The sequence below is a fragment of the Mizuhopecten yessoensis genome, unplaced genomic scaffold (assembly GCF_002113885.1).
Source record: "Mizuhopecten yessoensis strain PY_sf001 unplaced genomic scaffold, ASM211388v2 scaffold8995, whole genome shotgun sequence".
Taxonomy (NCBI): domain Eukaryota; kingdom Metazoa; phylum Mollusca; class Bivalvia; order Pectinida; family Pectinidae; genus Mizuhopecten; species Mizuhopecten yessoensis.
In genome coordinates, this window is record NW_018407826.1 from 685,526 (window position 1) to 703,184 (window position 17,659).

At 35.0% G+C, this 17,659-nt stretch overlaps 2 protein-coding genes across 5 annotated transcripts in view; both read left to right on the forward strand.

Moving 5' to 3' along the window:
* The window catches only part of LOC110457025 (ribonuclease Oy-like), an 18,962-nt gene extending 15,210 nt beyond the window's left edge, over positions 1–3,752 (forward strand). For all 3 annotated transcript variants that reach the window (XM_021508108.1, XM_021508110.1, XM_021508109.1), the window contains exon 10: positions 834–3,752. In XM_021508108.1, coding sequence (XP_021363783.1) covers positions 834–1,031 — 198 coding nt within the window. In that variant the 3' untranslated portion in view covers positions 1,032–3,752. The remainder of the gene's footprint in view (positions 1–833) is intronic.
* LOC110457027 (ribonuclease Oy-like) lies at positions 3,022–14,089 on the forward strand. Of its 2 annotated transcripts, none has more exons than XM_021508114.1 (10): positions 3,022–3,058; positions 7,778–7,826; positions 8,581–8,698; positions 9,011–9,066; positions 9,860–9,932; positions 10,500–10,567; positions 11,079–11,192; positions 11,745–11,793; positions 12,609–12,680; positions 13,783–14,089. In XM_021508114.1, exons 2-10 carry the CDS (start codon positions 7,789–7,791, stop codon positions 13,954–13,956), a joined length of 762 nt encoding a protein of 253 aa, XP_021363789.1. In that variant the 5' UTR covers positions 3,022–3,058; positions 7,778–7,788; the 3' UTR covers positions 13,957–14,089. The 2 variants fall into 2 exon arrangements, with proteins under 2 accessions (XP_021363789.1, XP_021363788.1); XM_021508113.1 differs by lacking the exon at positions 3,022–3,058 and adding an exon at positions 6,368–6,442.
* The last annotated feature ends 3,570 nt before the right edge of the window (positions 14,090–17,659 follow it).

Below are 17,659 nucleotides of genomic sequence, written 5' to 3' on the forward strand. Positions count from 1 at the left end.
TTACATGCACAATGAATCCTTTTGAATGCCTGATAACTATATTAAATACCATAACGGGAACAAAAATACAGTAAACACCTTCCTGAGTCATTAATAAAAAATAAAAAAAAAATAAAAACAGTGTCCAGGAAAAATTTAAGATGGGCAGTCAAGAGGAATTTTCATTGTATATTGTTCACAGATCTATATATTTATACACCAGATATATTAATTTTAACATGTACAATATACTGTATAATATGCAAAAGGTTGAATAAAAACATGTTAATTTGAAAAAAACTTCAGAATGAATGATCACACAAAACTCAAATATATATATTGCGGTGTGGGCTGCTCTAGGGAAAAGGAAGTACACTCTTGTTTTGGGCTTGGTTAATCGAAGGTCAAGGTCACCCAGAAATCCTAAAATCAAATACTTTTCATAGATGGAATGGATCTATGACACTTATCCAAAGGGTGAATTTCATTACCCCCTGGTCGTCTCTGGGAAGAGAGTAAAGTATACTTTAGCTGACATAGGAAATTACACTTAATTCAAACTTGAAAACTTGTATCATTATGGGATGACCATTTGATATATTGAAATTAAAGCTATGACCCAAACATAGGGCCTGATTGGCAGGGCTCAAAGTGCTCAAATAGGCTAAAATCAATAACTGTCTGTTTGATAGAAGTCCTAGATTCAATTACTTTTCATGGATTGAAATGTCCCAAGGTGCTTTATCAAAATTTTAAATGTCATTACCCTACCCCAATGTAAATTTTAGTAAGTTGTTAAAGATTATCACAGAAATACATCATTATATAGGTTTTATTGTTTTTTTGTTGTTTAGGGGACTGGTCTTCAGATGATATTTGAGGTGGAGATCTGTCTGGATAAGGAGTTTAATCCAATAGACTGTTACACAAGGCTGGATCGCCAGGACAACTTGGCCAGTGGTCACTTTCTCAGGAAACACAAGGACAATAATGAAGGAAACTGCCCCCGTGGCCAGAAAGCCTTTGAGTACCCACCAATACCCCAACATTGAGTAGTCAAACATCAAGGTCAGGGCTGAAATATCAAGACAGGTGCTGAAATATAAACTTCAAAACAGACAGTTACGCTACAACACTGCCTTGTTAGATTACATGGCAAACTTTTTCAAGGAATATTATTTATTTTATATCATTACCTCAACTTATTTACCAATGGCATTCAAAAGTTCAATTCTTTGTATGTTGCCTGACATTTCACGTAAAATGAGTGCACTTCCTTAAAATATTTCTCAAGAAACAATCTTTTTGCGATAGCCTGTTAGTATTAAATATTAATGTTGTGTATGGATTCAATATTGCAGTCTTTCCTAAGAACATGTAAGGACTTGATCAATAAAACTTTAAAAAAACATTTTTTTATTTATTTTTGGTATATTTATACATGTAAAAATTTTGAAGTTTGAAAACAATTATTAGCAAAACAGTTGAAAAACATGTTCATGTATTGTAACAAAACTTGCCATCATTGTGATCCACGGATAATAATTTGTGAACCGCTTTGAGACGTCCTAAGAACTAGGATGTGATAAAGCGGTATATAAGAACCTCCAATTATCATTATTGTTATTATTATGTATTTTATTTGCTCAATAAAACAGATTTATTCGTAAAACATATGTGAAGGAACCATATTTATATTTGTAAATTCATCCTGTAATAAAAACCTATAAAAATCTATGCAATACGAATTGTTAAGCAGGTAGTAGGTAATTTGTATATTTTTATTTAGATTTTTTTTTCAATTTAAACCTGCTTTGTGTATTTTTCAGTTAAAGATTTGATATATTTTCCCATTTAGGGAAAATTCTTCAGGTTTGTTAAATAAATATTTTTCGGTTCATTTTTTTTCAACATTTATCAATGTTTATTTTGAAATCTAGTTTAGATATAGGATCTGAGATTTTCATGACTGGTATATTTGATGCTCGAGTGTGAGTTTACTGTAAATGATCAATGCATCATTCAATTCTACTCTCATATGCTATGCTGTGATATACTGTCAAACACACTGTTTTTATTTCACCTGCATTGAACAATGAATTAGTGCTACCTACATCTCCTCTAGTAGTACAGATAAAAACTATTGTTGGCCACGTTCTTTATACACTTAGTAATCTCTAATGTCTACTGTCTTCTGAATATACATGTATTTATTTCTAATGTACCTTAGGAATGTGATAATTAAGTTATCATCTGTATGTTGGTTATATTTTTTGATTTTGTATTGTTGCTTTTTATTTTGGATCGGACACATGCACTTTGTAATTTGATATCAACGGTTAACTCCATTTAAAACTGTGAAACTGGAAATGTAAGATAGATGGAAGTCAACTATAAAATGAATCCGGTGACAACTGCTTCATATATAAACCGTTTTACTTATTATATGATTTAATGTTTCATTTGTATTTTCCATGTTTCAGTTGACCCAATTTACCTTTGATTTGTTTCTCTGCGTTGTAGCACACCTGGCACAAAAAGCCTGAGCTTCTGCGATTGTGTAATTGCCATTGTACGTCCATGTGGTGTCAGTTTTCTTTTTACAAATTCTTTTTAATTTTTAATTAAGATTAATAAAGTACAGGGTATTGATAATTGCCAAGTACAGAGTATTGATAATTGCCATGTGGCTTGCTTTGGCAAGAGCTACCTACTTTGTTCAAATAAAGACCATAAACCACTTTCAAGGTCACATGTTGAGTAAAATGTGTAAATTACTTCAGATAATGTCATTCAAGTCCATTAAATCTACAGCAATAATATTTCACTTGTAGCTTGCTAGAATAACAGACGATCCAATTTGTTCAAAGAAATAAATGACAATAGCGAACTGTGAATGTCACATGATTTGATAAATTTCAATTCTTCCAAAAGAAGAGATAAAAGAATCTAGAGTAATGACATTTTATCTGTAGTGCAAGCTTTCTTTCTATCAAATTTCCATAAAAAGATTGGCCTTGACCCACTTTAAGGTCACTAATGCAAGTGAGATAAGTTTAATGACGTCATTCTGCAACAGGTGAGCAATGCAAGCTTGTATGTCTTCTTGTTTATAAAGATAGGTTCTAGAAAATTCAAAATGGAGGAACATACTAAAAAGTGCGATATGTATATGGTCTTAAAAGTGAAAATATTTTTGTTTGATATATCTCGGATGTGTGTTACTGGTAATGTCGCTTGTGTTCAGTAGTGGTCAGAATATTACTATTGAGTGCATACCATAACTGGTTAAGCAAGTTATTATTTGTTACTGTTGTCACATGTCAACATCAATGCTGACACAATACATACAGTGCCACATCATATGGTGACTTCAGTTACATTGCCATGACGTGCATTTCAGGGTATGCCAACCCAACATCTATAGCTGTAATTATGTTAGTTATCAGTTCATTATATATTTGAGTTGTTTCAAATTGTATTTATATGATTATGTGTTGAAAAGAAATCTTTACACTTGTGTGTGTTATGTAAGTACATTGTATTTAAGATGTATACTATATTTGAATATGGGAAACATTCCATATGTCTTCAGTGTGTATATGTATCAGGGATGACAACACTGGCCACATTTCAGAACAGATTTTGTATAATTCCATATTAAGGTCTATAATAATGATACTGGCATACAACGAATATTTCACATTTTTGGCATACAACGAATATTTCACATTTTTCCATACCTTTGAATGATTAAAAGAATTGAATTAAAATTTTGTTTTATTTTCCCTTGAAAATGAATGAAATTACAATTAAATTATCAGGCAAAGCCTCCCACATTCAAATGAAAAGAACACTAAATTTTGACAAGTCATCAAACCAAAAGAGAAATACAAAAAGATGATGAAAAATGTGATAAACCAATGCTAATGCTGATGTTCTTTGTTTCATGAACAGAAAGCACATGGTTTCAAAGGTTGTTATTTTAAACATCTTCTAGCTTTGACCCATGAAGTTTTCATCATGAGTGTTTCAAACATTTTGATGTTATAACCCAAGGGTTTGGCCAGTTCTAATAGCTTGATTACGTATGTATTAGATGGAGATCTCAACCATTTCCAAAGTCCCTAAAGGCAGGGGGGACCCCAAGACTAATCATTGAAGCATATCTTTTAGCTTCCCTTGATGCCTATGGTTATCGAGTGGGAACCTCAACAGCTTCTTTGTTATGACCCAGTGTTTCCAAGGCAGGGGTGCACCTAAGTTAAATTCCGCAGCATACCCAGCTTTTGTATATATGGACATATGGGTATATAAAATGTTTTCATGTTGTCTAAGGACTGAAACCAATTCTGATATTATAATTTTGTTCCCAGCTATTGTATATATGGTGATAGGGCGATCTCAACCGTTTCCATGTTATGCCTTCAAACTTAGTCTTGAGGGTGGGGATTGACCCCTTGAGCAGTTCTATTAGCATATATGTTCCCTTGGTTCCGGCCAAACCCCGAGACCAATTCTGATAGCAGTGATTATGGAGACATTTGCATTTCAATCGTGAACTCATGATTTACCTGTGAGACTAGTCAACATTTTGATAACCCATTCTATCTCTTAGTAATGGGACCGCCCAACACTTAGAAAATGATGCTCATGACTCGGCTGAAAAAAAATCTACAAACAATCGCCGTGATAAGATGATACTTTTTCTACATACACAGCAATTGTATATATAATGGAGTAAGTATCTTAAACATGGTCATGTTATCACAGGCTCCCCATAGTCTCTAAAAGGCAAGGGCAAATAGAAGATCATTTCTGATAGAATATAAAATCAAGATAATACAGAAGTGTCAAGAAAACCACAATTTGAACTCAAACTTGATAAAACTAGGGTAAAATTTGAACAAAGGAAAGATTAACTTTGAGACCATTGAAAAAAACAGTTGTTCTGGAAAGGTAAGCGTCTTCTGCATCATCGAGGACATCTGCCATTTAAATCTAGGTCAAAGCAAAGTTATGTCTTGTCCTCACACCGAGAACTGGAGTAGTGACAACAACATCACAAGATACACTAATGAGCATTATCAAAAACATCGCCCTTCATATCGCGTACAAAATATCATATTTTCCTTCGAGATCTTGAAGGCTACCTTAACACTAGTCTTCATCAACCTGCATCTTTGGTAACCCTGTGATGAAAGGTTGTCCGTCAGCAGTCGACATCTATCACGGAGGAAACCCTGTGATGAAAGGTTGTCCGTCAGCAGTCGACATCTATCACGGAAACACTGTGTTGTAAGTTTGTCTGTCAACAGTCGACTTCTATCTCGGAAACCCTGTGTTGAAAGGTTGTCCGTCAACAGTCGACATCTATCACGGAAACCCTGTGTTGTAAGTTTGTCTGTCAACAGTCGACATCTATCACGGAAACCCTGTGTTGAAAGGTTGTCCGTCAACAGTCGACATCTATCACGAAAGTCGTGATATTCGGAGCCAGCTCTTGAGTAACGAAACTAGGGGAAGCAAGAGTGTAACTACCAAGAAACGGAAAGTTCGCGATCTGAAATTCGAAACCGTTTATCGTACAGCTGAGTTGTAAGCCCTCCCTGTTGGTCATTTAATTAGCAAAGATCGAGGAAAGCGGCGTAAGAGTCTGTGGTGTTCTTTATTTCAAGCTCTAGAAGGTACATATGATCGATGTGGTCAATGAATTTCTAGTCATTCAATATTGCCTATATAACTGAATGTGAACTTGAAGGACTTGACTAGGTATTTATTACCCGTATATATATTAAAATGTCTATGCCTTTCAATTGCTTCAATGTTATGAGGAGCACAGAGTTCCCAGGGTAGGGTACTGACCAATTGCAAATCATTGTATGATGTTTGGGATACCAACTATTTCGAAGTTACATCACCCCTTTTTAACCCGCCCATTAACCTCTATCCCACTCGTGGGGTGGGGATTAGACAATCGGTTGTTACAATTTTGGAATTGGCCATAAGAGTACAGGATATGGCAGTCTGCTCAGTAATCTCCTTTATGATAAAATGCTTCCGACACTTTGAAAAGTGTCGTGCTTTATTATAGAGAATTGTTGATAAATGATGATAGCAATTTGTGTTTAAAACATAATGTAACACTTCTCTTAACAATACCAAACGATCAGTATGTATATTTATTTTAAACATCACACCCTCCATCCGAACTACCACCGCATGAATGTTTGTTCTTTGCATAAAGGCTTGCAGGAAAATACTTTTACTTTACGCTGGAACTTAATGCAAAGTATGTGATAAATTATATTTAGGCTCAAACTATATATTACTATCTTACTGACTTGTTTGGAATTTCGTGTCTAATGCACATGATCCTTATCTATAACGAATGACCACCTCTAACATAGGAAATAATCGTGACTTGTTCTAACAACATTAAGGGCAGATCTGTTGCAGTGGTGTAAGCTATTTGTATTGTTATTTATTGTGTTTCTAATGCTCAAGGTTTCACGAAATTGTTTCGTTAAATTTACATTTAGCTGTATTGTATAATACGATTTTTTCATAGATACCATAATTGTGGAAATATTATATCAGTAATAATGGTTAACATTAGCGTTGCCAATCCAGCCATGTCTGCCGTGATCAAAGGCAAACGAGCTGTGTTTTTGGGTTGCTTGTGACCCGGTTGTGTTCCTGGATTTCACAGGTTATATTGGGACAATTGAAGCACTAGGTCAATGGTAACCATGATCGATACCAATAATGATCCCATGGTCCTATATAACTGGTGTGATGTTATTTGTTTTGTTTGATTCGAAATCTTCGACAACTAATTCTCATTCTTACTTTAATTCATACAAAAGAATGTTCGACCCCAACGTGTCGTTATATATCAAACTAATCATGTACGTTTTTTGGCTTAATGTATCAGTTGTGGGAGGTTTAGTATCCCCTTGTATAACAAATGTTCCAGTCATTTACCTTTAAAAAAGCGGTTAACGTTATTGCTGGACGTCTTTGTGTTGGTATCTTTCAATATCTTATGGCTAAATATGCTTGATTTTTAACCTAATATCGTACCCTCCTGTGGAGGTTACCGTTGTATACACTCTCTGCTTTACATATCCTTGTGCAATATTTTTGTTCCCTGGAATATACAGTGCAATTTTAAAAGCAAAAGTCGAAGGGACTTAAATGAAAAACTTCAGACAAAATAACGAAATGTGTGTACTTACCTGTGCTTGTTTCTTATTCTCCTCCAACGCAGCACCTTAACACCTAAATGAACTGAATTAGCATTTGAAGTCATTGCCTGCTTTACCAAAAGTTGTTTTAAAAAGTATATTATTATATGATTACTAAAAATAACACTCTTTTTGTATGTGTAAAAAGTCTAAAATTTCCACAAGTTGATATCAGCCCGGGTGATATCACACCCCCTTGAAAGTGATATCACACTCCCATAGTATCACTACACGTATTGTCTACTTTTTAATTTTAGTGCTTAGCTTTCGTAAAAGGGAGCTGGATGCTGGAGGCTTGGTTAAGAACTTTGGATTTTGTTTTTATTTTGCTCCTTGCTTCTATGTCTTTCTTTAATTTGGTATCGGTTTTATCATAGACTTGGATAGATCTAACTCCGTGGTTTTATTTATTTTCTTATTTTTTATTCTAAACATGCAAATTCCATTTTGATGTTCTAGGTTTCAATGACTGTGTTAAGCTTTGTATTTATAATGTATGTTATCAATGACACTAACTTATCTGCCTTTCATTGTTCACCTCAAAACAGATTCCAACAATATGCAGATCCTGACTGTTTCGTTGCTGTTATGTTTATCGTAAGCTCGATCTTTTTCTTAACTTTTCTTATCTTAAACTTCAAGTTTTCTGTTAATTTGGCATATCCCCTCAACAGTCATTGATATTAAGTTTTTTATAAATGATGTATGCTTAATGTAAAACACTTTTCATAAAAAAGGCTTTATGTCCATCGCTTAGATTACTTTACTTAGTAGTGCTGTAGTTTCGTGGTTCTGCATCACATTAAAACTATGTTCATTGTTATGGATTTTGGTCCTCTGTAAGTAAAAAGTACTAGCTCAGAAAACGTATATGTAGCTTAATAGAGACACTACCATGCAGACTGTATTTCCAGTCACTGTCAGACCATCTGAACCCAAACCGTTAGGCTTGAAAGAAGTACCCTAGACCATCTGAACCCGAAAAGTTGAGCAGTATAATATATCACTGCAATATCATATGAAACTTTGCTCGTTTAACTTAAGTTGTGTACAATATACTGTGTGAACCCTAACCATGAACTATGAACTGCTAGAACATACGAACCCTAGCGAATTGCCCTCAGATCACATGAAGCCTAGCCGGTTAACTTTGTCGTGGTACCTCATAGGAACCCTAACCGATTAGCTCTATTGATTCAATGACAGACCATCTCAACCATTTACAAACCGTGTTGTACAACAAGCATATTAGGTAATGTCAGTCTTAATTGAACTAAAGTGTCATTTACTTACGAGTTATACAAGTATGAACATCAGAGGTATATCTCAGTATGACGTACGTGTTTTCCAGAATAGTTGAGTCGTCAAACCACCATTACTACGAAGGGTCCAGCTCTGACCATGACTGGGACATCTTCACCTTCACACAGGAGTGGCCAGTGGCCGTCTGCGTCCTCGGCACGCACGAGGTCAGTATCAGTAGTAGATGTCAACGTCACTTTGTTAGGCCAAAGTCAGACATGGGAACCATGAAAAGATGTCTGCCAACAATACCTATATTGTTCATGGAACATGTTTTTACATACACTTTTACTGCTACATATCTCTTTTAGAAATGCGTTTGAACTGCAGAAAATAAGTTGTTCTTATAATACAAAGACAATGACTTCCCAGACAGATACAGACAATTTGAAACCAACTGGTCACCTAGATTTTGTACATGTAATTTACAGAGTCACGTATGTAATTATGTACAGTGTCGATTATGTTTTAATTGACAGCACCATCGATGTGTGATCCCACCCGATGTCCGCACCTGGGGAATACATGGTCTCTGGTGAGTTTATCCCTCATTAGGTCAAAACCTCTATAGTCAAGTCTCTATGAGTAATGAACTTTACTGGTCAAATAAATAACAAATCAATTAATTATCACTGCAAGTGTTATTCAGTTCTAAGTGTTAGTAATTGGGAAAAATCCGTTTTGGTGATGATGATGATGATGATGATGATGATGATGATGATATTCTGTACTGCTTTGTCATTGTTTTCTGTTTGGTACCGTAAATGTGTATTGCTTTTGTGGTAGGGAAAGCTTTACTGAAACAATTTTTACTCACACAAGCACAATAACAACGTTTCTGTACGGTCACTTATACCACGTGTCTAATGAGTATAATCTAGTAAAATGGCACAAGAATCATAATTATCATGTTGCATTTAATCATTTAATCAACGCATGTAGATTGTTGCCAATATCACTAAAAGGTACAGATTACCCGAATATGCACTCATATACTATGTGTAAAACACACGTTGAATTATTTTAGAAAGATAACAAAACTTGACAACACTGCCAGGAGTAGTAAAAGAAATTTGTTTCCTGTTTTTCTATGTTTTTTCATTATGTTTAAAGGTTGTGCATCTTATATCTTGATAGCTTGCACCTTGTCAAACAGAAAAGAAATATATATGTTATATTTGAGTGATGTTCCTGTAATTTTCGTCATCCCTTCATTGGTATTTTCAAATATATATTTAAATATATAAAATATATAATCTACAAACATATACATTTGAATATAAACACAGAGATAGAATTACATGTTCATTATTTTTTCCTAAACCTAGGCCGACAAAGAGGGGAACCAGAGGTCCAACATCCTGTAACAGCCACCTACATTTTGATTTCAATAGTATCAAGGTAAGCTTCCCCCAATATTGAAATCGTGGACAGCAGACAGGTATGGTAGGATCTTCCATTTGTTAGGTTGTAATGCATTACAAATATCAGTATTTATACTCTGAAATGCCGGTCTGAATTGAGTGAAATATGGTCAATGGCAGAAGTTGGCTACTAAAAAGTATTCTTAAGTCATTGGTGATGAATTGAATGTTACCACATTTAAAAAAAATGCTGTAAACTTTGAAAAATAGCCGGGATGTTTACATTTTAACAGTGAGGTCATTTGTTCAGTTTCATAGGGGTATGAAAGAATATGTTGATGGCACAGTAAGTGTATATTCCTGGATCGTGTCTCGTGCTTTTTTCTTTATGTGCGTGTGCGGAAAAAACCCCGGTCAAATGGATTTGAGTATATGACTTGGAAATATTTAAATTCAATTGTTAATTTATTATACAAAACATTTCTATGTTATTCGTTTATCTGTAAATGTCTTACAGGATTTAAACCAGATAAGCAACTATCCTTTGTAACTATTTCTTATTCTTATTAGAAAATATTGTGTTTAAATTCCTCTCTCTATACAGTCGTTAGTGCCAATGATGAAAGTGATGTGGCCGAACATGTACGCCGATACCAGTATGGAGAGTTTCTGGTGAGTGTTTAATAACTTTCAGCCGATAGATATAATAAAACCAAACACTCGTTATCATCTAGATGGACTATTTGATCAATGTCATACGGATATCCTACCGAGACTATATGCTTAAATAACAATAATATAATATATTACATTCTAACTGGACCACCAGTCAAGATAATGTTTACCGTGCTCCTTTCCCTATCTAACCAGACATAATACTTTGTACCTTGCCTAGATATTGAGCTCGACATACTATTTTTCAGTGTTCAATATCATAGATTTGTTTTATCAATAAACACAAGACATCTCAAGCACGCATACAGGCATACATACATAGGGAGATATTAGCTAGGTGGCATATGCTTAGCAGTTAGCGCCTGATAAGGCAGCTCCTGAAAATTCCTTAAAATTGTATTGATTAATATATTATTTAATGTTAATTGTAAAATTTTGTACTGTAAAGAGCTTTAAAGTGGCTTATTCTAGCTAGATGATGCGCTATATAAAATGTTGTTAATTAAAGGGAGCATGAGTGGACGAAACACGGCACATGTGCTTCTACCCTTCCTGCTACTGGTAGCGAGTCCCTGTACTTTCAGAAGGCGCTCGACATCGCTGGAACCTATGGCGCGTCAAAGTGAGATACTTTGTTTACTAAAAACATTTCATTTAGAAAAAAAATTAAGTTTTGGTAAAAGCAACTGTGAAATGTTTGAAAAATAATCTAACAAAATTACAGTAATTACAAAGTATAGGATAACAGGTTTTGAGAGTAACACGTTTAAAAAGCAGCAAAGAAAAGGAGGAAGACAGGAACAGTCACAATTTTCTAGATGTCAAAAATATGATTATTTGTGATAAGGTATGATTTCAAGGTCTAAGATCTAAATAAATTAAGCTCCGTTGCTGCTGCTGGATAATAATCGCAGGAAATTAATTTGACCGAAAAATGGAAACTAAACAGGTGTTTAATCGAGCTAAACTGACAGAATTGTAGACTTTCAATCTCTCATATGTCTATTCCGTCTTTTCGTATTGCAGGGTTACATTTTGTATCTGCTCTTGTGAGCAGATATTGATTATTACGTCATTTGTTTGTGTGAGTAACGTCATAAATTTTGAGAAAACGGAATATGTCTTATCTCCATACGTACTGCAATGCACACTATCTTCGTTCGGTTGATTTCAGACTTCTTGCGAAGGAAAACATAGTACCAAGTTCATCACGGACCTACACGGTAAGTTTACGAATACATGCATACCTTTATATATTTCTATTTCCCTTCCAGGTGTATATCTTTGAAACACTATTAATCCTTGTTTCATGTTCAATTGTATTTTAATCTATAGCCATGGAGATAGTGATGGAATTGTTAGGATCATATACACTGTATATACCGGTATGCTTTTTTCCATGAGACAGGCATATCTTCCCTTGATATCGTAAAAGAAAATGTGTACACGTTTTGAAATTTGAAGATATCGCTACTTTGTAGTTTTGTCATGGAACATGATTCTCTTAGGCGAGGATTCTCATGAAGTATGAACATATTTTCTACATATTTCAAAAAAGAAACAACAACAAAAACAAAAAGACAGTACTTCTACTACTGAGCAACTTAAACTAAAGATTTCCAATTGACTGCCGTATAAAATCCAGTTTTGCTTATCACACATCTGAATGCTTCTTGATTTCTTTATTAATTTCAAATCAATATTGTTGGGTCCTTGCATCAAGTGCAATCCTCAAATAAGGTATGGAAGAAATATTAGCTGGTTTTACATCAGTGGTAGTAAATGAGATCGTGTTTGAATATTATTTCACTATTTTGTTTTATTGTGGCATCAAAAAACTTAGGACATTGACCATTTTTCTTAAATGATATTTGAACCCATAACCGCTTGCGACTTAAGTATACTATCACCCATCAAGTGTTAAAAAGTCATAGAAGCTCTTCAAAACACGTTCGCACAAAATGAATTTGTTTCGAATTCAACACACATGAAAAAAGTGCAAAAAATATCTTTAACACTTGTTTCTTTCCGTGTGTAGCTAGAGGAAATCGAAACTGCCCTGACCCATCAGATAGGAGTCAACGCTATCGTCGAGTGTACCAAGGACGAGGTAGTGTATCTTTGTTTTTGTCTTAATTCGTATCTTTACACAGGTAAAACGTGCATTAAAGAATTCAACGATTTTTTTTTTTTTCATAATCATAGTTAGCCATAGACTTTGCATCTAACACACATATAAAATGAGAGAAACCAACAAGAAGAAACTTAACATATTTACCACCTCGTCATCGGGAAAATAATTAAAATGATTGAAAATATCTGCTTACGTACACAACCTACGCTGCGCAGTACACTATTTCGAATAATAAAGCTTGACTGGCGTTTAATGAAACACACAATAATTTCTTTTTTTTTTCTTATTTTTATATTACATGCTTATTTTTCAAATAGATCATAACAGTAAGACAGCTATTAACTGCTAAAAATTAGTATCGCCATTTCGACGGATTTTAACCAACAAATTGATACAGAGATATCATAAACCAGTAAACTTTACCACATAACCTTATAAGCTTTGATGTCAATGTTGTATTGTAATTTTAATTGACACTTTCTAATAGTGTAAAATGTTTCACTGATAAAGCATGGAAAACAGAAAATATGATGACAAACATTTAAGTAACTCGAATTTTATATAAACTGAACGATGTGTAGTACTAGCCACCTTACGGTCGAATGACAGTAGTTCCTCTGAATATGTTTTCTTAAAGCGAGATAATTTCAAACTTTTTAACTTAACGTATACAGGGTAATACTAAAATGTCAATGAACCCCTAGCCGAGAACTATTTATCTAATACATTATATAATGATATATCTACAATGCATATGAACTATAATTATTCTACTTAATTTGTTCAGCGACCCAAAATGAATATCTTAATTTATATAGGGTAGTCCAATACCGAAATGTCCATGAAATCATACACAATAACTACTTATTTAATCATTTCATGTTTATTACATTAATATTTTATATATGATAATATTTATGCAATGTATATGGAATTTCTAGTGTTTCTTTTTGGTTGGAACATATTAACATGTGCATTACCAAAACCATGATCAATCGTAGATAAAACTGTTATTCAACTACATCACTCTCAATGGTACGATATTTATAGAATTTATTTTTATGTTTGTTTTTACTAGAAAACTGGTAAAATGATGCTATACGAAGTGGAGATATGTTTTGACAAACAATTTAATCCCGTCGATTGCTATGATTCTAACGGAAGCAACGATTATCATACTGACTGTCCCCACTCAGATTTGGAGTACCCTCCACTGGGAACCAGCGGCTTTGTCTCTCCTATCGCAGGGTAAATCGCAATCGTCTTCTAAGAGTTAATGTTGACGATCAATGGGAATTTTGAAAGCTAATTAGCGTTTTTGAGAGAGAATTTGATGTTATCATGGCTGATATTTTATTTTTCAATTAATAAAAATTACAAAATCAAATGGATTAATTTCCGTATTTATTTTTCTTAATAGATGTACGAACTACATGTTTAAACAATTAAGTTGATGCAAAAAGCCAAACAAAGTATGCGTTTTTAGCTCCCCTGTCCGAAGGGCAAGTGAGCTTATGCCGCAGCGTCCGTCGTCAGTCCGTCCGTCCGTCCGTCAACTTTTCATTTAAAACGTTACTAGTCCTGAACGGTTAAGAAGATTTCGACTAAATTTGTTCTGGATCATACTTAGGCCAAGGGGACTCAATTTTGTATAACCGGTAGGCGGGGCCCAATAGGGGAAATAGAGGTAAAACCTTTAAAATCCTTCTCCTACCGTAGGAATCAAGGGATTTTATCCTAATTTGGTCTGGAGCATCTTTGGCCCAAAGGGACTCAATTTTGTACAAAAAGTGCATGTGGCCCTCCTAGGGGCAGCGGGACAGGGCAAGATAGGTGAAATAAAGGTAAAACGTTTAAAATCCTTCTCCTACTGCAGATATTAAGGGATTTTATCCTCATTTAGTCTGGAGCATCCTTAGACCAAGGGGACTCAATTTTGTATAAATAGTGGGTGTGGCACCCCTGGGGAAAAGGGGCGGGGCAGAATAGGTCAAATAGAGTTAAAACCTTTAAAATCCTTCCTCTACCGTAGGGATTAGGGGATTTTATCCGAAATTTACCTGGAGCATCCTTAGGTCAAGGGGACTCATTTTTGTATGAAAGGTGGGTGTGGCCCCGCTGAGGACAGAAGGGCAGGGTAGAACTGGTGAAATAGAGGTAAAACGTTTAAAATCCTTCTCCTACTGCAGTCTGGAGCATCATTAGGCCAAGGGGAATCACATTTGTATAAATGGTGGGTATGGCCCCCCTAGGAGGCAGCGGGACGGGGCAGAATAGGTAAAATAGAGGTAAAACCTTTAAAATCCTTCTTCTACCGTAGGGATAAGGGACTTTATTAGCTCACCTGTACGAAGGGCAAGTGAGCATATGCCATGATGCAGCGTCCTTCGTCCGTCCGTCCGTTTGTCAACTTTTCCTGTATATCGCAACTAGTCCAGAATGGCTAAAGGGATATCAGCATAATTATTTTCTGAAGCATCATTTTGCATATAGGTATAACTTTAAAATTCTACTTCTCGAGCAGGGGGAAATGGATTGGAACCTTACTTGGTCTAGAGCATCCTTTGGCAAAGGGGAGTCAGCATAGTATAAATGAAGGATGTGGCCCCTCTGGGTACAGGGGGGGGGGGCACAATAGGGGAAAGATAGGTAAATCCTTTTAAATCCTACTCTTTGAGTACAGGTAAGGGGATGTGAACCTATTTTAGTCTGAAGCATCCTTGGGCTAAGGGAGTTTAATGTTGTATAAACAGAGGGTGTGGCCCTCCTGGGGGGAAGAGGGTGTGGAGCTTAATAGGGGATATTTAGGTATAACTGTAAAATCATACTTCTTGAGCAGGGGTATATGGATTGGAACATTACTTGGTCTGGAGCATCCTTAGGCAAAGGGGAGTCAGCATTGTATAAATGAAGGATGTGACCCCTCTGGGTACAGAGGGGCGGGGCACAATAGGGAAAATATAGGTGAATCCTTTAAAATCCTACTCCTTCAGTACAGGTATAGGGATGTGAACCTATTTTGTTCCGGAGCTTCCTTGGGCAAATGAAATTTAATGTTGTATCAACTATAAATGGAAGGTGTCGCCTTCCTTAGGGCAGAGTGGTGGGGCTCAATATGGGAAATATAGGTATAACTGTAAAATCCTACTCCTTGAGCAGGAATATATGGATTGGAACCTTATTCGGTCTGGAGCATCATTTTGGCAAAGAGTCAACATTGTATAAATGAAGGGTGTGGGTACAGAGGGGCGGGGCACAGTAGGGGAAATAAAGGTCAATCTTTAAAAACCCAGCTAGCTTTTGTATTGTGTACTGGTAAAGGGATTTGAAATTAATTTGGTCTGTAGTATCCTTAGTCATAGGGGCAAATATAAAATTTTCTGGTGAAGGCCAAACTTAAGTTTACCTGGGATGAAAATTTCCAGGTACACAACAAACGGTACAAGAAAATGAGGTCAGTAGGACAAGGGAATTGTGAATAAATCAACATTAAATGAAAAGGTAATCATTTCATTGACATGAAAAATTGAAAATGTACATTATGTGTTGGTATTTCTTTTATGTTTAATTTTAGATTTTTTGTATGAGCATGTATTTAATCTGGGTTTTTTGTCTTGATCTAATCCAGAAAAGTTTGTGTCTCATTTAAATTCCGTGGAAGAAACGTTTATTGATTTGCGTGCCTTAATGTGAGAAACTCAAGAAAACCACGATAAAGAGTGAAAATAAATGCTGAACTTGTCCAAGTCTAAGATTATGTCATGAGTGCGCTTGAACGGAATGACCGAAAATAACAATTTTGATAACCCCGATTTTTAATGCGCAATTCCAAGTTATCGAGATAAGACGATGGAAGTTGCGCTTGTTAACCTCGATCTAAAACGTTATTTTATAAGCTGATACAACGTTCAGATTGCGCTGTTATGATGAGTGTGATTGATGACATGTTCGAGAAATCTTTCGATCGTTCGTAAAATAATGTTGACTGTAAAATTCAAGCTTTCGATTGTAATCATGCCTAGTCCGTGTTTTAGCGAGGGAGGGAACTCGACGATAATTCGTCAGTCAGTGTTTCTACTTTGTCTCTTTAGACAACGTAGTAACAACTTTGTCCGACATTAAAGTATCGTTTTAGTTTCATATATTATCATAACGTGACGGTCACCCTTAAAAGCGTCTTCAAACGACAACAAGCGTCTTCAAGTGCGACAAGCGTCGCCAGACAAAATCTTTAAAAATACCGAATAAAGTAAGCGACATCAGAAGATATGTTGTTAATATGACTATAATACATCTCTGTACTGAATTTCAATTTGATATTTTAAAAAATGACCAAGTTATGATGAATTGAATTTTACGATCAGCGGCGTGGCACAAGTGTGTGAATTAAACTCCGCAGATCGTGAAGCGTCTTCAGACTTTACCTCTAAGATTAACCTTTAAAGTAAGCGACACCAGAAGATATGTTTTTCATATGACTTGATACACCTATGTACCAAACTTCAGGTCGATATTTGAAAAAAAACATAGGCTCACCCTAAACATATTTTTGAACAGTTTGTAATAGATCATGAATGCTGCGAGTGCGAGCGTAACTTTGTTTTAAAAATAACGCTATTTAAGAAATGTATTATGAACAGCTGGTGTTGTCTAGTTAACCTGTAGGCCAAATGCGTATGCTTTTATATTCTGAGTGAGATATTAGAGAAAATATTATCATAACTTATGTAACAGTTATAGACTACCTTTTTTATTTATATGTACTGTATGCATAATTTTCTTTTCAAAATCAGTTACTCGAATTCGATTCAGACTTCAAAGAAAGACAACTCGAATATTTTAAATTGCACCTTTTATTGGTGTTTTTTTTCAATATGGATATTCATGTTGTGATCATCCAAGCATGAAAATATATGCAAAATTATTATGTAAATTTTTATATTGATTGTTAAAAT